The sequence below is a fragment of the Lipophrys pholis genome, assembly GCF_963383615.2.
Source record: "Lipophrys pholis genome assembly, chromosome: 13".
Classification (NCBI taxonomy): Eukaryota; Metazoa; Chordata; class Actinopteri; order Blenniiformes; family Blenniidae; genus Lipophrys; species Lipophrys pholis.
In genome coordinates, this window is record NC_137632.1 from 27703864 (window position 1) to 27730053 (window position 26190).

At 43.4% G+C, this 26190-nt stretch overlaps 2 protein-coding genes across 2 annotated transcripts in view; both read right to left on the minus strand.

Annotated features, from left to right (window-relative positions):
• LOC308118580 (collagen alpha-3(VI) chain-like) overlaps positions 1 to 25940 on the minus strand; it is an 84071-nt gene extending 58131 nt beyond the window's left edge. The window contains exons 1-6 of the mRNA XM_080478050.1: positions 25599 to 25940; positions 19063 to 19147; positions 15736 to 16332; positions 14126 to 14719; positions 13349 to 13972; positions 12668 to 13252 (exon numbers count right to left, since the gene is read on the minus strand). Of these exons, the coding sequence (XP_080334176.1) occupies positions 12668 to 13252; positions 13349 to 13972; positions 14126 to 14719; positions 15736 to 16332; positions 19063 to 19147 (2485 nt within the window). The 5' untranslated portion in view covers positions 25599 to 25940. The remainder of the gene's footprint in view (positions 1 to 12667; positions 13253 to 13348; positions 13973 to 14125; positions 14720 to 15735; positions 16333 to 19062; positions 19148 to 25598) is intronic.
• On the minus strand, positions 41 to 12558 carry LOC308118635 (collagen alpha-3(VI) chain-like; the record flags this gene model as incomplete). Its single annotated transcript, XM_080478143.1, has 15 exons — positions 11959 to 12558; positions 9891 to 10493; positions 9212 to 9811; positions 8167 to 8760; positions 7446 to 8030; positions 6746 to 7342; positions 6044 to 6631; positions 5290 to 5889; positions 4431 to 5024; positions 3602 to 4201; positions 2743 to 3336; positions 1925 to 2524; positions 1066 to 1659; positions 248 to 847; positions 41 to 57 (listed from the first exon to the last, which is right to left on the minus strand). The coding sequence occupies exons 1-15, from the start codon at positions 12095 to 12097 to the stop codon at positions 41 to 43; spliced, it is 7905 nt and encodes a 2634-aa protein (XP_080334269.1). The 5' UTR covers positions 12098 to 12558.
• Positions 25941 to 26190: the final 250 nt, after the last annotated feature.

Below are 26190 nucleotides of genomic sequence, written 5' to 3' on the forward strand. Positions count from 1 at the left end.
TAAAAACAATGAAAGTATTTGCTATCAGTATGCTCATGGCCTAACTGGATTGGCAGACTATAACAGATGAGGTCAAAAGTCAAACAGCTACTGCTATTGTTAAAAGGCAGTTCAAAAGCTACCGCTCCCTCTCAGATTGAACCTATCAAGCTGATCAAGTGTGTTACTTGCTCCATTGTTGCCATTACAAATCAAAAATAGTGTGCAAGCCACTTGGCCAAACTAATAGTTGTGTTTGACAACATACCAGATACAGTTGGAGTTTCTGGGAGGACGTCAGTTACCACAGAGTCCACCAAAGACTGCAGTTGCTGTTGTACATTGGGGAGCTCAGTAAATTCAGACACAGACAGAGAATTACTTGGGTCCTGGGATATCGTCTGCAGTTCTCTGCTGTCAGAGCCTCTGGTTCCAATTGCAAAGGTAGACACACCCAACTGTTTGAGGGCAGAGGCTGGCGCATCCACACTGTCAAACGATCTGCCACCATTCAGCAGGATCAAGACCTGTGGAACGCCTTCAAGGCGCCTGCTTCCAGCAGAGGCCGTGAAGACGTTGTCCCTCAAGTACTGGAGAGCCGCTCCGGTGTTGGTGGGTCGTCCGCCTTTGTGCCTCAAACCTCTGACAGTGTCAAGGATCTGGCTCTTTGTCGTATACGTGTTCAGGTAGAACTGGACAGCCGGGTCTCTGCTGTACTGAACCACTGACACGCGGTCTTTGTTGTCATCCACACTGAGCGTCTGCACTGCTCTTTCAACAAAGTCTCGCATAGCTGGGAATCCAGTTCTAGTAGCATCGGACCCATCCAGCAAGAACACAACATCCCTTCCTGGTGCTCCTCTCACCACTAGGGAAAATAAGATGTGGCATATTAATTAAAGTGTAGAATCTAGCTTTTTTTGCCCAAAGGTCAGGTGAGGAAAAGCTAGCCTTGATAATAGACAATCACTCTAATGTGTTTAAATAGCTAAGCTCGATGAATTAAAACTAGTCCAACATGCTTTGATCCAAATGAAATTGCACCCCACTCGGAACTTGAAAAGTGAAAATCTGTGTACTTCTTACCAGTCACTGTTGGTGTCATGGGCGTGGCCCCCTCTAGAACTTTGCTCATTACAGCGGAGAGCTGCTCTTGGACACTGGGGAGGTCGGTGAAGTCAGACACTGACAGAGCATAATTTGGTTCATACGATATCTTCTGCAGCTCTCTACTGTCTGAACCCCTCGTGCCAATGCCAGCTACAATGATGCCCTGCTGCTTGAGAGCAGAGGCTGGGGTATCCACATTGTCAGAGGACCTTCCCCCAGTGAGCAGGATCAACATTTGTGGAACACCTTGCATTCGCCGACTCCCTGAGGAGTTAGTGAAGACGTTCTCCCTGACATATTGGAGGGCTGCCCCGGTGTTCAGGGGTCTTCCTCCTTTGTGTCTGAGCCCTCTGATGGAATCAACAACATCCTCTTTTGTGTTGTATGTGTTCAGATAGAACTGGACCTCTGCGTCTCTGCTGTACTGGACCACAGAGACACGGTCGTTGTTGTCTCCCACATTGAGTTTCTCCACCTCTCGCTCAATAAAATCACGCATGGCAGCGAAGCCATTCCTTGAGCTGTCAGAACCATCCAGAAGGAATACAATATCCCTTTTGGCAGTGTCAACTGAGAAAAGTAAGAAGATAAAAACAATGAAAGTATTTGCTATCAGTATGCTCATGGCCTAACTGGATTGGCAGACTATAACAGATGAGGTCAAAAGTCAAACAGCTACTGCTATTGTTAAAAGGCACTTCTAAAGCTACCGCTCCCTCTCAGATTGAACCTATCAAGCTGATCAAGTGTGTTACTTGCTCCATTGTTGCCATTACAAATCAAAAATAGTGTGCAAGCCACTTGGCCAAACTAATAGTTGTGTTTGACAACATACCAGATACAGTTGGAGTTTCTGGGAGGACGTCAGTTACCACAGAGTCCACCAAAGACTGCAGTTGCTGTTGTACATTGGGGAGCTCAGTAAATTCAGACACAGACAGAGCATTACTTGGGTCCTGGGATATCGTCTGCAGTTCTCTGCTGTCAGAGCCTCTGGTTCCAATTGCAAAGGTAGACACACCCAACTGTTTGAGGGCAGAGGCTGGCGCATCCACACTGTCAAACGATCTGCCACCATTCAGCAGGATCAAGACCTGTGGAACGCCTTCAAGGCGCCTGCTTCCAGCAGAGGCCGTGAAGACGTTGTCCCTCAAGTACTGGAGAGCCGCTCCGGTGTTGGTGGGTCGTCCGCCTTTGTGCCTCAAACCTCTGACAGTGTCAAGGATCTGGCTCTTTGTCGTATACGTGTTCAGGTAGAACTGGACAGCCGGGTCTCTGCTGTACTGAACCACTGACACGCGGTCTTTGTTGTCATCCACACTGAGCGTCTGCACTGCTCTTTCAACAAAGTCTCGCATAGCTGGGAATCCAGTTCTAGTAGCATCGGACCCATCCAGCAAGAACACAACATCCCTTCCTGGTGCTCCTCTCACCACTAGGGAAAATAAGATGTGGCATATTAATTAAAGTGTAGAATCTAGCTTTTTTTGCCCAAAGGTCAGGTGAGGAAAAGCTAGCCTTGATAATAGACAATCACTCTAATGTGTTTAAATAGCTAAGCTCGATGAATTAAAACTAGTCCAACATGCTTTGATCCAAATGAAATTGCACCCCACTCGGAACTTGAAAAGTGAAAATCTGTGTACTTCTTACCAGTCACTGTTGGTGTCATGGGCGTGGCCCCCACTAGAACTTTGCTCATTACAGCGGAGAGCTGCTCTTGGACACTGGGGAGGTCGGTGAAGTCAGACACTGACAGAGCATAATTTGGTTCATACGATATCTTCTGCAGCTCTCTACTGTCTGAACCCCTCGTGCCAATGCCAGCTACAATGATGCCCTGCTGCTTGAGAGCAGAGGCTGGGGTATCCACATTGTCAGAGGACCTTCCCCCAGTGAGCAGGATCAACATTTGTGGAACACCTTGCATTCGCCGACTCCCTGAGGAGTTAGTGAAGACGTTCTCCCTGACATATTGGAGGGCTGCCCCGGTGTTCAGGGGTCTTCCTCCTTTGTGTCTGAGCCCTCTGATGGAATCAACAACATCCTCTTTTGTGTTGTATGTGTTCAGATAGAACTGGACCTCTGCGTCTCTGCTGTACTGGACCACAGAGACACGGTCGTTGTTGTCTCCCACATTGAGTTTCTCCACCTCTCGCTCAACAAAATCACGCATGGCAGCGAAGCCATTCCTTGAGCTGTCAGAACCATCCAGAAGGAATACAATATCCCTTTTGGCAGTGTCAACTGAGAAAAGTAAGAAGATAAAAACAATGAAAGTATTTGCTATCAGTATGCTCATGGCCTAACTGGATTGGCAGACTATAACAGATGAGGTCAAAAGTCAAACAGCTACTGCTATTGTTAAAAGGCAGTTCAAAAGCTACCGCTCCCTCTCAGATTGAACCTATCAAGCTGATCAAGTGTGTTACTTGCTCCATTGTTGCCATTACAAATCAAAAATAGTGTGCAAGCCACTTGGCCAAACTAATAGTTGTGTTTGACAACATACCAGATACAGTTGGAGTTTCTGGGAGGACGTCAGTTACCACAGAGTCCACCAAAGACTGCAGTTGCTGTTGTACATTGGGGAGCTCAGTAAATTCAGACACAGACAGAGCATTACTTGGGTCCTGGGATATCGTCTGCAGTTCTCTGCTGTCAGAGCCTCTGGTTCCAATTGCAAAGGTAGACACACCCAACTGTTTGAGGGCAGAAGCTGGCGCATCCACACTGTCAAACGATCTGCCACCATTCAGCAGGATCAAGACCTGTGGAACGCCTTCAAGGCGCCTGCTTCCAGCAGAGGCCGTGAAAACGTTGTCCCTCAAGTACTGGAGAGCCGCTCCGGTGTTGGTGGGTCGTCCGCCTTTGTGCCTCAAACCTCTGACAGTGTCAAGGATCTGGCTCTTTGTCGTATACGTGTTCAGGTAGAACTGGACAGCCGGGTCTCTGCTGTACTGAACCACTGACACGCGGTCTTTGTTGTCATCCACACTGAGCGTCTGCACTGCTCTTTCAACAAAGTCTCGCATAGCTGGGAATCCAGTTCTAGTAGCATCGGACCCATCCAGCAAGAACACAACATCCCTTCCTGGTGCTCCTCTCACCACTAGGGAAAATAAGATGTGGCATATTAATTAAAGTGTAGAATCTAGCTTTTTTTGCCCAAAGGTCAGGTGAGGAAAAGCTAGCCTTGATAATAGACAATCACTCTAATGTTCTTAAAAATGTGTTTAAATAGCTAAGCTCGATGAATTAAAACTAGTCCAACATGCTTTGATCCAATTAAATTGCACCCCACTCGGAACTTGAAAAGTGAAAATCTGTGTACTTCTTACCAGTCACTGTTGGTGTCATGGGCGTGGCCCTCGCTAGAACTTTGCTCATTACAGCGGACAGCTGCTCTTGGACACTGGGGAGGTCGGTGAAGTCAGACACTGACAGAGCATAATTTGGTTCATACGATATCTTCTGCAGCTCTCTACTGTCTGAACCCCTCGTGCCAATGCCAGCTACAATGATGCCCTGCTGCTTGAGAGCAGAGGCTGGGGTATCCACATTGTCAGAGGACCTTCCCCCAGTGAGCAGGATCAACATTTGTGGAACACCTTGCATTCGCCGACTCCCTGAGGAGTTAGTGAAGACGTTCTCCCTGACATATTGGAGGGCTGCCCCGGTGTTCAGGGGTCTTCCTCCTTTGTGTCTGAGCCCTCTGATGGAATCAACAACATCCTCTTTTGTGTTGTATGTGTTCAGATAGAACTGGACCTCTGCGTCTCTGCTGTACTGGACCACAGAGACACGGTCGTTGTTGTCTCCCACATTGAGTTTCTCCACCTCTCGCTCAATAAAATCACGCATGGCAGCGAAGCCATTCCTTGAGCTGTCAGAACCATCCAGAAGGAATACAATATCCCTTTTGGCAGTGTCAACTGAGAAAAGTAAGAAGATAAAAACAATGAAAGTATTTGCTATCAGTATGCTCATGGCCTAACTGGATTGGCAGACTATAACAGATGAGGTCAAAAGTCAAACAGCTACTGCTATTGTTAAAAGGCACTTCTAAAGCTACCGCTCCCTCTCAGATTGAACCTATCAAGCTGATCAAGTGTGTTACTTGCTCCATTGTTGCCATTACAAATCAAAAATAGTGTGCAAGCCACTTGGCCAAACTAATAGTTGTGTTTGACAACATACCAGATACAGTTGGAGTTTCTGGGAGGACGTCAGTTACCACAGAGTCCACCAAAGACTGCAGTTGCTGTTGTACATTGGGGAGCTCAGTAAATTCAGACACAGACAGAGCATTACTTGGGTCCTGGGATATCGTCTGCAGTTCTCTGCTGTCAGAGCCTCTGGTTCCAATTGCAAAGGTAGACACACCCAACTGTTTGAGGGCAGAGGCTGGCGCATCCACACTGTCAAACGATCTGCCACCATTCAGCAGGATCAAGACCTGTGGAACGCCTTCAAGGCGCCTGCTTCCAGCAGAGGCCGTGAAGACGTTGTCCCTCAAGTACTGGAGAGCCGCTCCGGTGTTGGTGGGTCGTCCGCCTTTGTGCCTCAAACCTCTGACAGTGTCAAGGATCTGGCTCTTTGTCGTATACGTGTTCAGGTAGAACTGGACAGCCGGGTCTCTGCTGTACTGAACCACTGACACGCGGTCTTTGTTGTCATCCACACTGAGCGTCTGCACTGCTCTTTCAACAAAGTCTCGCATAGCTGGGAATCCAGTTCTAGTAGCATCGGACCCATCCAGCAAGAACACAACATCCCTTCCTGGTGCTCCTCTCACCACTAGGGAAAATAAGATGTGGCATATTAATTAAAGTGTAGAATTCAACTTTTTTTGCCCAAAGGTCAGGTGAGGAAAAGCTAGCCTTGATATTTGACAATCACTCTAATTTTCTCTTACAAATGTGTTTAAATATCTTAACTGCTTGAATCTTACCTTCCTTTGTTTCCTTATCAACTCCAATTTCACTGAGTTGACTACTGACACTTGATTGAATGAGAGGAAGACTTGCAAAGTCAGGAACTGTGTGAATGTATTTTGGGTCTGATGAAATGACTTGCATTTCAGCTGAATTTGATGATCTTGACCCAATTGCAAATGCAATAACTCCTGCAGATTTCAGCATACTTGCAGGTCCACGTGGAGAATCTCTTGATCGTCCCCCAGCCAAAACTACAAGTATTTGTTTGGCACCCTCTTGAGGTCGACCTCCAGCTTTTGGAACTAAGACATTGTCCTTCACAAACTGGAGAGCTTTTCCAATATACTGAGGCCTTCCTCCTTTTGGTTTGAGGCTCGCAATTTGCTTCAGAACATCAGCCTTTGTGGTGTAAGTATCCAGACTGAAACTGAGTTCAGCACTGTTGCTATACTGTACAACAGCAACTTTATCTTTTCTTTCATCCAGGCCAAAGCTCTCAATTATTTTCAGCAGAAATTCACGTATTGCATTGAATCTAGTCCTTACATCATCAGAACCATCAATGAGAAATACAATGTCTCTGTTCACTCTGGATGTTGGACCTGAAAAGTTCAACAATTACATAAAATTTGTGAGGCACCGAATTAATTTCATGTGGATATATTCAATGAAATACATATCATTATTCAAACAATTAAGTCTTCCTGTGTACTCACCTACAACAGGACTGCTTGTACCTTGAAGAGAGGCAATAACTGAAAGCAACTGCTGTCTCACAACAGGAAAGTCAGAACTCTCCCTCATAAAATACTCTGCTCTAGGAGCCACTTGCTCCATTTCAAGCTTGTCTGCTTTATTCATTCCAACACCAAAAATAACAGTCCCATCACTTCTCAGCCTTTCCACTGGACCTGTAACATCATCTTCTGACTTTCTGCCACTTAAGAGGATCAGGATCTGTGGAACTCCCTGCTGGGCTCTGCTTCCAGATGAAGCAGTGAAGACAGAGTCTTTCACATATTCAATGGCAACACCAGTATTGGTAGTAAATCCTCCTTTTAGTTGTACATTGCTCAGATGTTTTAAGATATCATTTTTGAGTGAATATTTGTTGAGGAGAAACTCAGTTGTGGGTTCTGCGCCATACTGGATCAAAGCAATTTGTGCTCTTTGGGGTCCAATTTCAATCTGCTTGACAAACTCTCGGACAAACTCCAGGATTTGCATCTCACTTGATCGCATATCATCAGATCCATCAAGGAGAAAGACAATGTCTGCGCTTTGGACATCTACTTGTGCAAATGTTGACGTGTCTGGAATGGATACAAACACATGTTGAATGAAACCAACATCTTAGCACTGACAGTCACAGCAGACGCAATCATTTGTAAACAATCGTATTGTCAAATGTCTTACCAACACCAGCTGAAAAGTCTGTTGATTCTTGAGTGCCCCTCAGCATGGCCTCTATAGATGGATGGATGCTTTTCAGATTTTTATAGTCAGGCACATAAAAGTATTGTGCTGGTGTGTAAGATATGGTTTGCATTTCCAAAGTGTCAGCATTCTTTGTTCCAATACTGAAAGTTTTAATTCCATTTTCTTTCAGTGACTGGGCTGGTCCTCTGACATCATCTCCTGACCTGCCACCACTAAAGACATACAGGTACTGGGGCACCGAGTCAGCACGTCTGCCTCCAACTGAAGCAGCAAAAACACTGTCTCGGACAAACTCCAGCGCTCTCCCAATGTTCAGGGGTCGTCCTAACTTATGTCTCATCGTCCGAATGGAACTGAGCACATCACTCTTGGATGAATAGGAATTCAAGTAGAAATTGGGAGTGACATCACGGTTGTACTGTACAACAGCCACTTGGTCTTTATTATTTCCCACATTTAAATTTTCAACAATTTTTTCAACAAAGTTTCGTATTTCTTCAAAGCCATTTCGTGAGTCATATGATCCATCAATAAGAAATACTACATCACTTTTCTTAGACTCTGCAACAAAGAGAAAGGAGACAAGCAAAGGTAAAATGATAATCTGAAAGCTATAAGCAAGAGGAAACAGTGAGAGTTTTTTAATAAATATATAATCTTATACTTGTCACATTAAAAAAAAAATCATCCATCTTACCAGGACCTACTGTGGGACCAGTTTCCTGCACATGGTGTGAAGCCCCTCTCAATACTGAGAACACATCCTGCTTAGCAGAAGGAAGTTCTTGATAATCATCAATTGAGAATGCATAATTTGGTTCATAGGATATTGTCTGTAACTCAAGGGTGTCAGCGTCAGTTGTACCAATCACCACCGCAATGACACCAATTTCCTTCAGTCTTCGAACTGGGGCTCTTATGTCATCTGCAGATCGCCCACCACTCAGTAGTATGAGTATCTGTGGAACGCCCTCCAGAAGTCTGCTTCCAGATTCAGGTGTAATTACCTGTTCCCTCACATAGTGGAGAGCAGCTCCAATGTTGTGAGGAGAACCTCCCTTGTGAGTCAGACCTCTTACAGCTTCGAGAACATCACTAGCTGTTTTATACTGTTTCAAGTTGAAATTGATTTCTGCTGTGTCGCTGTATTGGACCACAGCCACATGGTCTTTGTTTTCATCAATGTTTAGGTCTGTCACAATTCTCTGTACAAAGTCTATGATATCTGGAAATCTTCGCTGAGAATAATCTGTGCCATCAAGCAAAATAACAACGTCTCTTCCACTGGAATCTGGAATCACACAAGATTTTGAACAAATTTTGTGATTATTTCAGCATATAATTTACTAATGGGATCAGCCGAAACAGCTTAAAGAAAAACAGGCATTAACAAAATTGTAAAAATGTTATCATCAGCATATTCATAATAATCAAATCACAAGTTTTGATCATAGATGTCTTTGTCAGACTAAACGAGAATAGTATATCCAAAGATTCATATTTACAACAGTCTTCTCAATGCTACTAAGCAGCCACTGACCTATTAGTCCAAAGTCTAACATGTCTGTGATGTATATGCTTTGTGGACATTTATTTTAAGTGCTAATGTCCCACGCTTTTGGTTCCATGTATCATTTATTTCTACTTCAAATGAATGATGTCTTGTTTCATGTAATGTAAAAAAAAAAAATAAATGCATCAGGTTGTCCACATTATGTACAGCCTTTCCAAATCAATCTTACCCGATGATTCTGATTTGACAGAAGGGATTTCATTCTTGATGGTAGAGATTATCTGTTGCTCAATGCCTTGCAGATCGCTAGAATCTGCTAGATAGACAGCATGGTTGGCATCTGGCGAGATAGACTGAATCTCTAGGAGGTCTGCATTCTTTATTCCCACCACAAAAGGCTTCACCCCTATTTCTTTCAAATTTCCTGTGGCACTTCTGACATCATCACTGGACCGTCCACCAGTTAACAGTACCAAAGTCTGAGGGACACCCTCACGGCGTCTACTTCCAGATGAGGCTGTGAAAACATTATCCACAACATACTGGAGGGCCGCGCCAGTGTTAGGAGGTCCACCTCCTTTAGGCCTCATGCTTGACACACTGTCAACGACATCCTGCCGTGTTTGGTAGGTGTTTAAAAAGAATTCAGAGGAGGGTTCTCTGTTGTACTGCACCACCGAAACACGAACATTGTTTTCATCCACATTGAGTTTTCCAACTATTCTGTTGACAAAGTCACGCACTGCTGGAAAGTCATTCTGCATGTCATCAGACAAATCCAGTAAAAACACAATGTCATGTTGAACAGAATCTCTTTCACCTGTGGAACCTTGACAAACAGGAGGAAGTTCATGTTAGATGTATAGATGTAAAGATTGCTCGATGGATCAGTGGATGGAAAGCCTTACCTAACACATTCTCTGGCTTTATTCTTAGTTCCTGCCGAGGCACCCTTTTCACAAATGACACAAGTTGTTGGTTGATACTTCCAGTATCAGCAAGTTGAGGCACGAAGAAGGCATAGGAAGGGTTATGAGCAATCATCTGAAGCTCAAGTATGTCAGAATTTCTTGTACCCACACAGAATGGCACAACCTTTTCTTGTTTTAGTGCAGCAGCGGCACTTGTGACATCATCCTGAGATCTTCCCCCACTCAACAGAATCAATATCTGAGGGACCCCTTCCTGATGCCGACTTCCTGAGGACTGAGTGAAAGCATTTTTCCTCACGTAGTCGAGAGCGGCACCAGTGTTGCGGTTTCTGCCGCCTTTATGGTCCAACTGTTGGACTGCATTTAGAATATCTGTTTTTCCCATGTAGGTGATCAGACTGAAATGCATCTGCGGATCTCTGCTGTACTGAACCACAGAAATGTGATCTTTGGTTTCACCAATACTGAGCGTTTCAACAACTTCTTGAACAAATCTTTTCATTGCTGGGAAGTCATTCTCTGTGTCATCTGACCCATCCAATAGAAACACAATGTCTCTCTGAGAGGAATCTAATTCAACTAGAAAAGAAAGTAAACAGGATTTTATGAGTCAGACATAATACAGAAGCTAAAATGCAGTTTGATGCAAACATCATATATTGCAAAGTTGGCAAAGCCATTAGAGCAGGTAGAGAAATTCAAAATGTGCTACTGTAGATAAGATGTTAAATACGAGGGGGGGAAAATTATGAAGAAACTTTCTAAAATACTACAAGATGGTCTTTGACGAAAAAAGACAGAAGAAGCCACTGCTTAACTACTTGGGCAATGATGAGATTATCATTGGCTCAAGATAGAGCTTGAAAAATCGTAGAAAAGCTCTCTGAAGGAAAAGGAGTAAACGTATGAGAGCCACAAGAAACGACGTAACCAGGAAGTTGCGTCTCATCAGTGAAGGAACTGTAAGGACCATGAAACTGATCGGCTGCCCTTCTTAGAAGTCGATGCAGTTTCATCGCAATTCACATTTTCGAAAAAGGAGATGTTCAAGAAACTAAGCAGGAAGTCTGATTCTCAACCACGAATCAGTAATATGTCTTACCTACTACTGTAGGGGGCTCTGTTTGTATTTCCCCCTGGACAAATGCAGCTATCTGTGGCTGAATGGACAAAAGTTCACCAAAGACAGGCAAGTTGAAAAGAAATTTGGAGGAAACGGCTATTCTTTTAAGTTCATCCATCTTAGCATTTTTCATTCCAATAGCAAAAGACAGAACACCGAAATGCTTAAGTTGCAATGCAGCAGCAGAGACATCATCACTGGACGGGCCTCCGGTCAGTACAAAAAGAATCTGTGGGACTCCTTCCAGGCGTCTACTTCCAGATGAAGCAGTGAAAACTTGATCTTGAACAAACTTTAGCGCAGCTCCAGTGTTCCGAGGTCTTCCTCCTTTGTGTCGAAGACTCCTGATAGCATAAATGATGGCCTTTTTGGATCGGTGAGATCTTAGGTTGAAGTAAACTTTGCTGTTATCGCTGTACAGAACAACAGCTGCACGAATCTTGTCTTCGCTGAAGTTCAGCTCTTCTGCCATTCTTCGGACAAACTCTCGAATAGCTGGAAACCCATTTCTGGAGTCGTCCGAGCCATCAAGGAGAAACACTATATCCCTCTTATCAGTCCGTGTGTCAACTAGGTCACATATGGACAGATAGAAAGAGGAATCACGGACTGCATGTTTTAGACTTTCTTCATATGGATTCATGAACATGAGCAAAATTTAACAGCTCAGAAATAAAAAGAAACTTGCTAAACCTAAACAAGTGCTAAAGATTTTTTTTCCTCCAGAAAATGACATAAAAGAAAACTTATTGACTGATCTTTAAAGCACAGAGTGAACAATTAGAAAGAAAAGAGAAAAAGAAATACAGAACAGATAAAAGAAAGCCATTTTCAGGATAACTGTGAATGACATGCAACAGCAATAAGCCAAACATTTAGTGTTCATCAACCTATAGAACATAGAAAGTGTGCATTTCTTACCTACTAAATCAGAGATTCCATTGATGTTTTCCCCAGTGTCTTTGTGTGTGTTCAGTGCATCGAGAAGTTGTGGTTGGATTGAGGGTAACTTGGAGACGTCAGAGACCATGTGTGTGAAACTTGGTTCGAAAGCAATCATTTCCAACTCAGACTGTTTAGCTTGTCCCACTCCGACCCCGATTGATACAATTTCATGCTCTTTGAGGGCCAATGCTGGACCTCTGATGTTATCATTGGATGGTTTGCTACTGAGCAGAATAAGAATCTGGGGCACTTCTTCTAGTCTTCTACTCCCCGTGGAGGAGGTGAAGACTCTGTGCCTCACAAACTGGAGAGCTGCACCAATATTAAGGCGCCTGCCACCCTTGTGCTTCAAGTTATCTAGGGCAGCCACACTGTCTTTTTTAGTCTTGTGTGAATTTAGATAAAAGTTGACCACAGGGTTATCAGCAAACTGAGCCACAGAGACTCGGTCATGGCTCTCATCGATGTTGAGGCTCTCCACTATGTTCTTAACAAACAATTTTATGTCTGCAAATCCATCTCTGGTGTTATCCGAGCCATCCAGTAGGAACACAATATCTCTTTTCACAGCATCAATTTGTGCTGTGACACAACAAATCAGGTTCAGTTATGCTGATAAAGCACCAATCAACATCAATTGAAGTTGCAAAATTAGTACCTGCAAGAAAAGGTTTTTTTTTCTTACCTTGTTGCAGAACGAGGGTGAGCTGGTTCGTTGGGAGGCTCACATAGTTGTTGATCCTCTGGGGAATGGTGCTAAGTTCACTGAATTCCCTCACATTAAAGGCAAATGAAGGGTTGTGTGAGATGGTTGCAATCTGCTTCGGGTCTGCATCCTTGACACCAACACCAAATGGTACGATTCCCCCTGTCTTCAGTGCAACAGCAGGCTCGTTAACATTATCCGTGGACCTCCCTCCCGTCAAAAGAATCAGGAACTGGGGAACGTTTTGTGCTGCCCGGCTGCCGTAGCTTTCAGACAAGATGGTGTCTCGCATGTAGTTCAGAGCAGCTCCAGTGTTTAAGCTCCGTCCACCAGCCAGCGCCATTCCGTTGACTGCTCTCAGAACTTCATCTTTGGTTTGATATGTGTTTAGATAGAAGCTTGGCGTTGGCCTCTCACTATGCTGAACCACTGAAACTCGCACTTTGTCACTGCTAATGTCAAGTGGTTCAAGTACTTTGATGATAAAATCCCGGATGTATGTGAAATCAGTACGAACGCTGTCTCTGCCGTCAATGAGGAAGGCAACATCTCTTTCCTCTCCAGCTGAGGGAAAAGAAGAACAAAATTAACACAGACCCTTAAAAAGTTCCCTCTTTTATATTTTAGAGAAACTTAAAGTGTGTGAAAAGAGAAACTAACTTGTTTCCTCTGGCAATATTGTCACGTCCGTATCACCAACCACTGTTATCAACTTTGGCATAATCACTTCGGCCAGCGCTGGCAAGTCAGAGAATTGTCTTTCATTGTAAGCCAATTCTGGGACAAAGGCAACTGTCTTCAGTAGGTTCTCATCTGCTTGTCCAGAGCTGACTGTGTATGTCAAAACACCGCCCAAAGCCAGTTTATCAGCAACGGATTTAACCTGATCTTGTGCAGGGCCGCCGGTAATCAGAACCAACACCTGCTGAACCCCCTGCCTCCTTCGAGAGCCAGTTGATTGTTGAAACATGTTGTTCAGGGCATAATTCATTGCAGCTCCTGTGTTCAAAACTGAACCTCCAGTCAGCCTGAGTTCAGAGATTTTATTCACAATGTCCTGCCTGTTGTTGTGGGTGTTCAAGTAAAATTCAATTTTTGGACGTGCGGCAAACTGCATCAGACCAATCTGGACCCTGTCAGGGCGTACGTCCAGCTGGTTGACCACGTTGATCATAAAGTCTCTCACATAAGGAAAGTTACTGCTGCCAATGTAGCTTGAGCCATCCACAAGGAAGACAATGTCTCGGACCACTTTTTGAGTCTGCACCGTGGTTATCTCCACCACTACAAGAGAAAAAGCATAAAAACACATGATTACTACTTGTGTTGACATATTCATATTCACCTAAAGCTTTGATTCGACTATCAAAATGTATGTTCTGCATTTCGGGTCTTTAAATGTACTGAATAAAATCAATAGCGAGAACAAAATATTACCTGGCTCAGTGGGTACTTCAGTCACAACCACTCCGGCGAGAGTAGAGAGTGCATCAGCAATTTCCCTTGGGTTTCGAAACAGCGTTCGGAAGTCTCGGGTCATGTACACAACGGAGTCGATAAAGGTGATCTGCTTCAGCTCCTGCTCATCAGCAGCCCTTGAGCCTGCAGCCAGAGTCAATACACCCATTTGCTGCAGCTCACGAGCAGGTGCAGCTACACTGTCGCTGGACTTCTTGCTGGTCACCAGCAGAATGAGCTGGGGTACTCCCTGCTGAATACGACTACCCCTGTCGGGCCGTAACATGTTCGCCCGCACAAACTCCAAAGCTGCTCCAATGTTTACTGTCGGTCCTGCTTTTGGTTTAATTGCGCCCAAACTAGCAATCAATGACTCCTTGGTTGCATGGGTGTTGAGGTCCATCTCCAGTCTTGGGGAAGTGCTGAACTGGGCAATACCAACTTGAACGGCATCTGTACCAATGATTCTTCTCTCGACAAACCGCTTGATGAATTCGCGTAAAGCATTGATACCTGCTGATCCCATTGTACTGTCAATGAGGAAAATGATGTCCCGTTTTCCAGTTACCAGAACTGAAAACAAAAAGAACAATAAATTAGTAAATAAAAAAGTAGCTAAAAAAACTCATAACATCTGTTATATATAAATTTTATTAAATTAGACTAATCCTTACATAAACAAAGACCTTAATACAAAATTTAACTTTGCAATATTTCATTTGAAGTTATTCTATCGGTACCAGTAATTAGTGCATAACATTGCTGCTCTGATCTCGCTTAAAATTTCTAATCTGCCAAAATGCAAATAAAGCTTCTTTGTTTACACAGGAAAAGTCATGTTGAAGAGTTTAAGAAGTACTGTTTAAATTTTTTTAAATTAGATATATGACTGTGTTATTGCCACTTGACTACGGACAAACAATATATCAAATAACCTGATTGAGCAGATTGGTATCTTATGATGAAAACTGTACTATGCCTATATAAGTGACAACACCCATGTTTACTTTTATTGTTGATATGAAAACAATCATTAGAATTTTCAAGTGATAATTTACAAAATAACTAAATTAATGAGCAGTCAATCTAAAAAAACTATTTGATATAATTGTGGACCTTTTTAAAGTTATGCATGTATTTCAGTTTACCTAAAGTCACGTGGAGAAATATTCTTGAAATATTCTTAAACCAAACCGAAGCTTTGTCATAAAGACTAGAGATTAAATGTGTTGGGAGCCGAAACCTTCAAAGCACTGGCTAAACCATTGAGCATGGTGGTGGCAGTATCATGCCTTGAGGATGCCTCTTGACTCGTAAAGGTGAAGTTATTTAAGAATCCTAAAGGGACATTCTTGAGGATGTCTATTCACAAAGATTTATAGGTCTTTATCAAAAATGCTAATTATGTTGCCTGATATTAACTAATAGTGAAAAATGGTAAATATGTATTGTGTGTGAATACATTTCATAGGTATTAATTGGTATTAATCATACTCATTGTTTTCATCACAATTTTGACAACTGTTACTTTTTGGGTCCCCATCCATAACCAAAATGCCCCCACCAACATTTACAGAGATGTTACATACCTTCTGTGAACTCAGTCTGAACTATAATTGTGCGCTGGATCACCCCGTAAATGTATGGGAGCAGCTGGTCCCCCATGTCTGTCACTGATCTGAAATCAGGGGCCGGGAGCACAAAACTTCTATCTGTAGTAACCGCTTCAAGATCTGCAGTGGCAGTGTTGCCAATCGCCACGGCGAATGTGATAACGCCAGCCTGCTTGAGAGCCCGGTCCCCAATACCGGTATCGTCAGTGGATGGCCCAGCGCTGACAATCACCACCATCTGGGGTACACCCTCCTCTGCCCTGCCCCCAGCTGATTCGCTCAAAAGCCTCTCAGCCACTTCCTCCAAGGCAGCGCCCAGGTTAGATTCATCGCCCCCTGAGTAGGTCAGGCCCTTCACAGCATCCAGGACTGATGATTTGCTGTAATAGCTATTTAGATAGAACTTTATCTCGGGTATGGCGCTGTACATGGCCAAGCCCACCCGAACGGTGTCCCTGCCCACATCAAGGCGCTCTATGATTCTCAGAACCAAATCACGCACAAGGGGGAAGTTTGCCGGTCCAACGTTCTGTGATCCATCAATTAAGAGTACTAGGTCTCCTGAATCTTGTGCTTTAAGGGGAGAGAGAGAAAACAAAACAAAATGGAACTTGTGAAAGGGTTAACCAAGTGAGACAAAGACAAAGACTGTAGTCACAGAACTCGTGCGGGCATATCATTGCACGTGTCAAGTAACATTCAGTGAACAAATCAAAAACAACATTGAAAAACACATCATACTGCATGTTGGTTGAACCACGGAGACTATTATTCTTAATTTGCCTTGGAGAGTGGTTACTGGGGTAACACCTTGATTACATGAAATGTGAGGATTAGTATTCAGTATCTTGTGGAATCCCAGAGATGCTGCACTACCCCATCAGTGGACATTTACCTGTACCACAATTAAAACTGACGTAAATTAGATTTTTCAAGCAAAAATATTCACAATAAATGGAGAATAGAGGCTATTGTTGCCAATTGTTACTTAAAACCGTGGTGTCAAATCTTGGTCCTGGAGGAGCCCGTCATGCATGTTTAGGTGTGCCCCTCTTCCAGAATACTTTAATATGAAGAGCTTGTCATTATCAAGCTCTGCAGAAAGCCCAATAACAAGCCGCTCATTATTTCCAGTGCAATGAAGCAATCAAAAACATGAGGAGCGATGATCATCCAGGACAGATTCAACACAACTGCTTAAAGACATATTTCTGATGACCTAACATAATGCTGCAGTTGCCTTACAGAAAACCAAATCGTGGAAAAACTATTTAACATTATATTCAGTATCAAATTTGTCTTGGTATGTTCCTTGTGTTATCTCCTGTGAGTTCAGCCATCCCATGCAGACTCTTGTTACAGACCTCAGATGAAGTGACCAGTCATGACCCTGAGGACCATCCTTGATGCCTGCACATTTGCAGTATATTAAAACATCCCACACGTGGCACCATATAAGAGAATTAGGACTATGTATGTTTTTTCTTCAGTCTCTACTTTCATTGGTGAATACCTTACCAATTTGACCGTTTTGATTAAAAGCATCTAATTTGTTCTCTTGGAACTTGTCATGGACTCAAGCGCCTTATAATTTATCTATATGAAGCCATTCTCAAGTACTTGTGCAGGTCATGGATGAGTCCAAGCAGGTTTATCACTGTTTTAAATACACAATATTGTACATATATACCACATATAGACATTGTGACTGATAAAGACAAACAGACATGTGCAGGACACATAAGCAGTGGTGCATTGTTAGCTATTGTTAAAAGCCTTATCCACCGATTTTCAAGAGTGATGTCCCAAAGAGGAATAAAATCCAGAGATAATCCAATTTTCAGAAGAGATGTTATTAATCAGATGTGTCATGAGATTAGTTGTGTTCATCCTAAAGTCCGAGTCTTTGTCTGAGACGGTTGTGTCCATTTGTACCGACCGAACAAGTTACACACCCTATATTGAGATGCAATGAGTGTCAATCACATGCAACACTAATTTGTGACGCTTCAGGCTTTAAAGCCATAATAAAAGTGGGAAGAAAACACAGGTGATGTTAATTTTGCAAGTCGGCCGGGAAAGGTTACTGAGGTTAAGATCATATACTTGATTGTGTTAATACTGAAGTCCAATCACATCCGCATATGCAGCAGCTCCTTGCTGCACATGTAGACGTATTAGTATGGTAGTCACACTGGTCCCATTTCATTACCTGTCCCTCCTCCAGCCACCGGGGCCTCATTTGCCACAGGACCCTCTTGTGATTGGGCCACTGCGCCACAAAGCCCCACAACTAAATCTTGGATTATATCCCGCAAGGTCAGGAAAGTGTCTACACTGAAAACGTGAGCGCCATGAGGTCGACTAGCCATCTCCCTGAGCTCAGAGTCCACCGTGTCCTGAACGCCAACGGCAAACATCTCCACGCCTGCCATCCGCAGCACCTGAGCTGGCTCTGCCACGTCATCCTGAGAGCGCCCGTCTGTCAGCACCACCAGAACCTGAGCCGCTCCCTCCGCGGCGCGGCTACCCGAAGCGGCGGTCAGGTGCGTGCGCAGCAGGAACTCCAGGCCCAAACCGGTCCGGGTGCCACCGCTACGGTAAGACATGGCCTTGATGTGTGCCAGGACTCCCTGTGCGGTTGGGTAGCTGTTGAGCCGGAACTCAGTCTGTGGCCTGTCACTGTATTGCACGAGGGCGAATTTAAACCTTTCTCCTCCCACCTGCTGCAGCGATTGTATCAAGGTGTACAGAAATTGTCTGACATGTTCAAAGTTCTCCTTTCCCATACTCCTGGATGAATCCACTAGAAAGTACATATCGGCATCCAGCCCTTGTGCACAGTCTTTGAGTGTGTGGACAGTGTTTGGGGACAGAAGTGAAGACGAGTGAAAAGATGCTTGGTGCATAATACCAACAACATATTTCACTTCAGTGTTGCACAAAAAAAACAACCCTGTACTCTTCAGGTCATTTCATGTCTGAAAAATGAGGTACTGGACACACTTAGACCATATAATGACCAGAATGTTCAAAAGTACCTGAAACTCCTTTCTGGCTTCCATTCTGGTTTTTTTCTAATGACAGCACTAGTAAATTGATTGAGAAAGCCAATTATCAACAATCATACTGTACTATATTCCAAATTAAACATTATACCTTTGTGTTTTAAGCAGAAAACCATGTATTCATAAATGTGTGCATTATTTTTGACTTTAGAATCAATGCAAGTACTTATAGAATGGAAAACCAAAATAGTAAGATCATCTGCAATAGGTTGACACATAACTTATCTCAACTTACCATCTTGTGCATCAAGTTTAGGAAGGAGTCCTGCGCACAGGACTGCCAGGAGGGCGCACAGCGGTAACACCCGATGCCTCTTCATCTTCAAAAGAACAAAGAGGACACCCGTTAAAACCAGACACAGTAAAACACATCACAATCTGAATTTACCAACGTTGGTTGACAACTGAGAAAAGGTTTAGCTGTGCAAAAAAGGGGGAGTGGGCTTCTGTAGGGGCTGGAAGCTGGTTTTAGTCTATTAGAAGAGATTTTAAAGACAGTATCTCCTTCAAAACGGCTGCATTCAAAACAATTAATGCATGATGTTAGTGGCCGGGAGTTTTATAGTCGCCCAGTGTCCTCTTATCTTGACATTTATGGAATGCTATTGGGGAATGTTCTATTTTAAACATGTACTCTGATTGCAGCGCATACTCATAGTGTTTTTATGTACATATTTGTGAAGACCGACTGTCAGCATTAGCATAGGAGGGGCAAAGTGAGGTGGGGCAGCAGTAGCAAACAAGTAATGATCGGAACCACCTGATAAAACAAGCAGCCAATATAAATCCGTAATTAACATTGCTTGGCAGGAACTGGATTTTCCACCTCACAGAGTAACGTGTTCTTCAGAGGGGTGTCGGACAGGACAGCTCAGCATTCTCTGCAGGGTTTTTATGTTTTTCTGCTCAGATTTTCCTCCAAATGCGTTATGATGTAATAAAAGATGGGTCACACCTGATTCAGAGACTTCAGCTGTGTGACAAACCCAGCAAGGAGGAAACACTCTTCAAATGGAGCTCCTGCTCAGCAGATGCCTGAATGTTCCTCATTTAAATGTGGGCTTCAAAAAGCAGACACACACTGACGACTGACATGACTCATTCCCAAGTGCACATTCCTAAAGTTAACTATCGCAGCTGTATCATAAATCCAAACCAAATAAAATCTCAAAAAACCTCTTTGAGAAGGAAGAACTGCCCTTCACTTTTCATTTTCTGGGAGAGAAACCTCCTCACAAAGCTGCAGATAAAAGGGCACTCATACTACATTCAATTTGTGAACTCTATGGCCTGTGTTTGTTTCAGGCAACAGCGCCCCCAAACGAGCATCTGTTGTAATTGCATGACAGTTTCCAGGCGGTTTGGTCGGGTCTGTAAAGTGAATTTGAACGCCACACGGACCAAATGAAGGCTCCCCTCCCCTCCCAAGTGAACCGAGCCCTGGACTATCCCAATGTGAAAGGCCCCTTAGAAAGTATTTGCAAATCTAAAAATAGTCATAGTTAGTATTCTGTCCCCTTTTTTGTTTCTTCTTTCAGCGGCTGCCAAGGAATTGATGAGGATGAATTACAAATAATGTTGTTTATTGTTTACACCTTAAAAATGATTCATTATGATCAATATATATATATTTATTTATTTATTTTTTTTTTTATTAGAAAAACTTCCTGTAAAGTATCAAAAAAAAATTTTTCCTGAAAAGTTCCAAATTCTTTACAAAGTTTGGATGCGTAAGGCTTGACTCTTTTTGAATTGGAAGGAACTCCCACTAAAAGTAAAAAATATAAACTGAAAGGGCGACACTAAAGTGTAAACAGTCACACGTGACCTGCGACTGGGCACAACCTCACCAATAAACTCATGGATGGTAAAAAGTAAACCCAGTGCAGTTTACCTCTTTCGCTGCCCACGAGTCTGCTGGCAGACATTGTTAATGCTCAGCGCTGACAGAACTGAAAGAAGAGCTGTTTTTATAAAGTTCCTCTCAAACAAAAAGTTTTCATCTGGCGACGCTAAAACCTTGAAACAAGCTATCAGTGGCCTCTCATGGAAAAATCAGACAGCATGTGGAATTAATTATAGTTTGCTCATATTTTTGGTGGAAATATAAAAGTTGCGATCTGCAACGTGTTTCCTATAATAGATTTTCTTCAGTGACAACAGGAGTTCTAAGATGCTTCCATGCCCAAACAGCAGCCTTCAAGCCAGGATGCTCTTTGTTTTTTCTTTGTTTTTTTGCAGCATTATTGCCAAACTATAATTTTGTTTAACGTGAATTGTCCGCATCAATTTATTTGCAGTTAAACTGTCAGTGACTGAAGCAGAATATGGCCAAGTCTAAACGTTTTGTTGTTTTTCCACATTCTTCCAGTTTTGAGGCCTCCTTCCAACCACTCTACCAAAGGAAGAGCTTGCCTTTTCTTACCTATTGCATCTAAAGTCAATTTTTCGATTACACTTTTAAGTATGGTTTGGAAAGAAAAAAAAAAGAAGGAAAAAAGAACACCTTAATGGCAGAAGAAAACGTTTCTGATGCAAATATATATTAAAAAAAACAGCAGCTCGACTGAGTATCAATGTAATCATTATTAAATCTCTAAACAACATTAAGGCACAGGATGTACAGGTCTTAGAAGCAAAACAGATAATGCAAAGTTAATGCCTTCAAACATTGCCAGTAATGCATACCGATCTTATTAAATCTGAACTGTGGAAAATGCTGTTTTTGCGGAGTGGATTAAGGCCATAATGAATTATAAACACAAGGCTGATGTATTGAAATGTGCAAGTGCTAAGTCACTGTGTTTAGGCTCTGCTGCGTGCAACGTTTACACAATCCACACTTCGTGGAAGACGGCGAAACTCCAGCAACGCATTCACACTCACATTTAACATGCTCAACCCAAACAAGACCTTTAACTTGTTTGCGTGTCGCTGAAGGTCAATGAAGCGGCTCGCAGGGAAAGTTTGAAGACGAGTGAGAAATGTGGAATCCCTCAGATATAAGGTCTGAGAGGAAAGGAGCGCTCCGTCGGGCCCAGAGACAGATGTTTGTGCTCTCTTCCGTGTTAATGTGATTTCAGGTCAGTGTGAAGCCACCGCTGCGCAGAACTTGCCAGGCTTTAACCGACGTGTCAACACCACGGCTTCCCGCCATCACCACAGAGGAAAACACAGGAGCTCTCCTGTTTTCCCTGAAACAAACATCTCAAACAATGGCAACACGGGGGAATTATCTAGGAGCTTAAGTCATTTAAAGTTGCACAGATTTTTTTTTTTCCACACTTGGGAATGGAAGCCTGGAACAAGAAGTCTATTATTCTGACTTCTTCTGGCTTGTTATCGCCTGACGTTTTTATATGGAAAATGAGAAGATTAAAAAACAAAAAGCAGGTGGGTGTAAATGAGATATTTGAAGCACGGCTCCGGTTTGTTACTCCATGCTCCTGAATACTGCCCACTGTCAACTCCTCCAGTGTTTTCTTTAGGCATGTGGCCTCTGGAGCCTTTCCACAGCTTAAAGTTTCCCTCTAAGAAATTAATGATAATAACAAAAAAGGAAAAGGCGCGGTTACTTTCTTAAAACACCCATTTTATTGCAAATCTGAGTGTTTGACAGTTACTCTACTGTTCTTCATTCAGTCTACAACTATTGCATATGACTAGTGTGAGAACAGTTCTGCCCCTTATTGCCTATGGATCCCAACAGTCGTTAACAATAGCATCGAAGATTGCTAAATAATAAAGTCCAGCAAAAAAGCGAGAATTGAGAAGTTGGTTGGAGTTCAAATATGAAAAGAAAAAAAAGTCACCATTGATATGAAACCTTCAGCTTTAATATAAACCTGAATAACTGTGCATCTTTAAACACACTGAACAAGTCAGGCATGCCGAGGCCGCACATACTTAGCGTTTGAGTTCTTTTCTTTTTTTTGAGGTGGGGGTGGGGGTGGGTGGGGTCGTAGTTTTTTTTCTTGGCCGCTAGGTGTCCCCAAAGTCCATCAAATTTCAAACAATAAGCTCTTTAACAAGGTAATAATGTACATGAGTCACAGACTCGTTGATCACATTGAATACCTGCGATTGATACTCTGATGACTTAAGACTTTATTTTCATATCATGTTATTATCATGAATAAACAGTCCATAACAGTTGATAAAATAATCAGACGTAAAAGCAGAGTAGAATTCTTACATTTTTCCAGTGTGTCATAAATAACATTTTTCCTTCAACATTTAAAATCTTTCTCTTTTGTTTATTCATTTCATTTTGTATTAGACGTTGGTCTCACTTACTAAAGACAGACAGGACGTGTTTGGTGCTGGACCTCACACCCACATTTAACAGCTGAGACCACACACACACGCACACACACACCATGGAAGGAAGAGGAAACTCAGCCGGCCTGAAGTCGTTATATGCACCACTGTCTCCTCCACCACCTATCACAGTTACTCTGAGAGGGAGGAGTATTTTCCCAGGCCTGAAGGAGTAACTGCTGAGCTCACATAGCTCTAAATGTGTCAGGGCCAATATGTTGAGTGTGTTTCTGCTGCCCCCAAGTGGCCAAATGTTAGCCACTGCAATCACAGTGGGTTGAAAAAGAAAAATCCATTATTGAGCGTTTTACTGAACACATTTGGACTGAAAGGCAGCTTGAGTTGCTCATTTGGCCAGAACCTGACAGTAACGCTGTCAGCTGCAGTTTTATCACAAATGATATGACAGCCCACTAAAACCCATGGGATGAATGGTTCACTGGCGCTGGCACATGTTGTTCATTATTTATATGTTTGCTGCATAAAGACGGGAGACCTCATCAGTGCCAGTTTACGTAAAGTAAGTGGAATTCTTCCAAGATAACATGCTTCACATTAAAAAAAAAACTTTTCATGTCACGCTCTGGTTTGAAACAGGTTACGTGTTCAGTTAGACTCCAAATTAGCGGCTCCCTTAACGCTCATCAATTCCAGCATGCATACAAAACACACACTTTTACCGCATTTTTGCAAACGTTATGGAAGCCCTGCTGGGATTAAATGGGATGAAACTCATTTTCACAACATATGAAGGTGCAGCAACCGTACACGTGACTGACTCCATCAGTTAGTGGTCTTGGAGTGGACCTGAGCTGGAGGGTGTGACATGTGCGGGGCAGATGAGCGCTGGATCAATGATAAAAGTGGAATGGAGCAGAGGGACCGGCTGGGCAGACACTTTCACACAGCTGGTGTGTGTTAGGCCGTCTGACACCTGGCAGGCCTGTGTTCAAGCATGCTGGACTTTTCTGCTGGTTACGATGAGAAAAGTGCTCCTGATTCACTATCTAATCTGTTTTTCCCACCAAAGTTTGGTTTTTTGTTGTTTAGTTGTTTCTTCATTAAAACAAGCACCCTGTGGAGACCTCAGTGAAATCTTTTCCAACTTTCCAGACATCTGTGCTGCATCACAGGAAAAAAAAACAAGACAAAAAAAGCTCAAGGGAGTGGAATTACCATAAAACACCCGAATACTGATTTACAACGGATTTCTAAAAATCCTTTGGTAAGTCTCGTCCGAGAGCCAACAGCAGCTCAGATCGCTGCTGCAAACGCTGTTATGACCGTGCCTGTAAATCACGTAGAAATCTTTAAAGTGTGCAGCCGAGTCTCTTCTGCTCTTTGAACACGGACCAAACTCGTCCCTCGCCGTATCGCGGCAACGGCTCACACGCAAACACAAGACCACGTACGTGGAAACAGTAGCTCACGGCGACTGTCCGTGACACATTTCAGGGCTAATTTCAACATGCGGTGACTCAGGCTACATGAAATAACTTCATTTGCAGAATCCCCCCACGTGCTGACAAATTCCTCCGCCTCCACTTGTTGCACAGAGAAGTGGAAGATTAACGGCTCACACCTGGTCACCTGAACCTCCGCCACCATCACCACCCACTCCCTTGTCCAGCAGGCCAATCACCTCCTGCTTCTCCCCGCTGGTTCTGGCCAGGAAGGTGGAAAACACTTTCTTGACACTTCTCCACCCCTGTACTGGGTTCGGGGAGGGTGTGGCTTTTTTTTTTTTTTTTCTGCTGTAGCAGCAGTGGAAACATCTATCGATCTACATCAGAGCTCACATGAGGGTGTGGAGATTATTAAAAAAAATAAAATAAAAAAATTTATTTTAACAAGATATTCCCGATTTCAGTACAAAGCAAAAACTACAGTAACCTCCCCCCGCCCCCATAAGTTGCATGTTCATGATTGTTTTTGCAGGTTTTTTTATGCAATCCTTTCAAAAATAACTTTTCTAAGTGCAGGTTCACAGCCTCAACACATCTCCGAGGTTTTTACTCAACACTGATGAATGCAAGGCCGGAGAAGAATGCAGACGGTTTGAGGTGGAAAAGCACGCCCTCCACTTGCACGCTGCACACAGCATTGCTGAGGTCTCCTCTTTCACCCCAGCAGCGGCTCACCTCTTGCCCTCACGACGCTCCCGGCCACTAAAGTACAGGCTTCAGTCATGTCTGCTAAATGCATGCTGTCTGATATTTACGAGGCACGAGCCAGAAGCTCTGCAGGAAAACCTCCTTTGTCATGACCCAAAGCTGCTATGTAGTGGCCGGTGTACTATTCATATATATATATATCTGAAAGTAAAAGTATATGTATATCTACTATATATATATATATATATATATATACAAATAGTGAACACAGAGTGCAGCTGAGGTCAGTTTTGCAGGTGTGAAAGTTGTGAAGTGAAAACAAGCATGTGAAACTCACCGTGAGCTGAACCAGCTGTACTCCTCTCGATTTGGTGTTGAAGAAAAACTTTGATCAGTTATGTGAAATGACAGCAAGCTGTTGGACTTTTGGTCATTATCCTTTGGGTAAATTCCCCCCTCCTCTGCCGGCTTTTCCAGCACCTCCCCAAGGAAGGCGGCTGTGCAAAAGCAGTGATAAGGCCACTGATAGGAGATGGCCGAAGACAGGGATCCTGAAGGGGAAATGGCTGAGACAGACAGACAGAGAGAGAGAGAGAGAGAGAAAGAGAGAGAGAGACAGGCACCCTCCCGGTCTTAAACCAGAGGAGCTGTGGTACTGCGTTCAAGCCTGGGATGGGACAAACTTCCAAACTCCTGGAGTTCTGCCACCTCTCTCTTCCTCCTCCCACTCTCTCTGAAGAAAGAGAGAAAAAAGAAAGAAAGAGAGGAGAGAAGGGGGGGGGGGGGCAGAAAAGGAGTAAATGAAAACCAGACACATGGCCCTGTTTGGTCTGGATGTGAGCAGTGGGGAGGATGATGTCAGAAATATGAAGTGGGCTTTTCCCTTTACCTTTTCCTACATTTACCCCTTGTTCCTCTGCGGGGCCTTT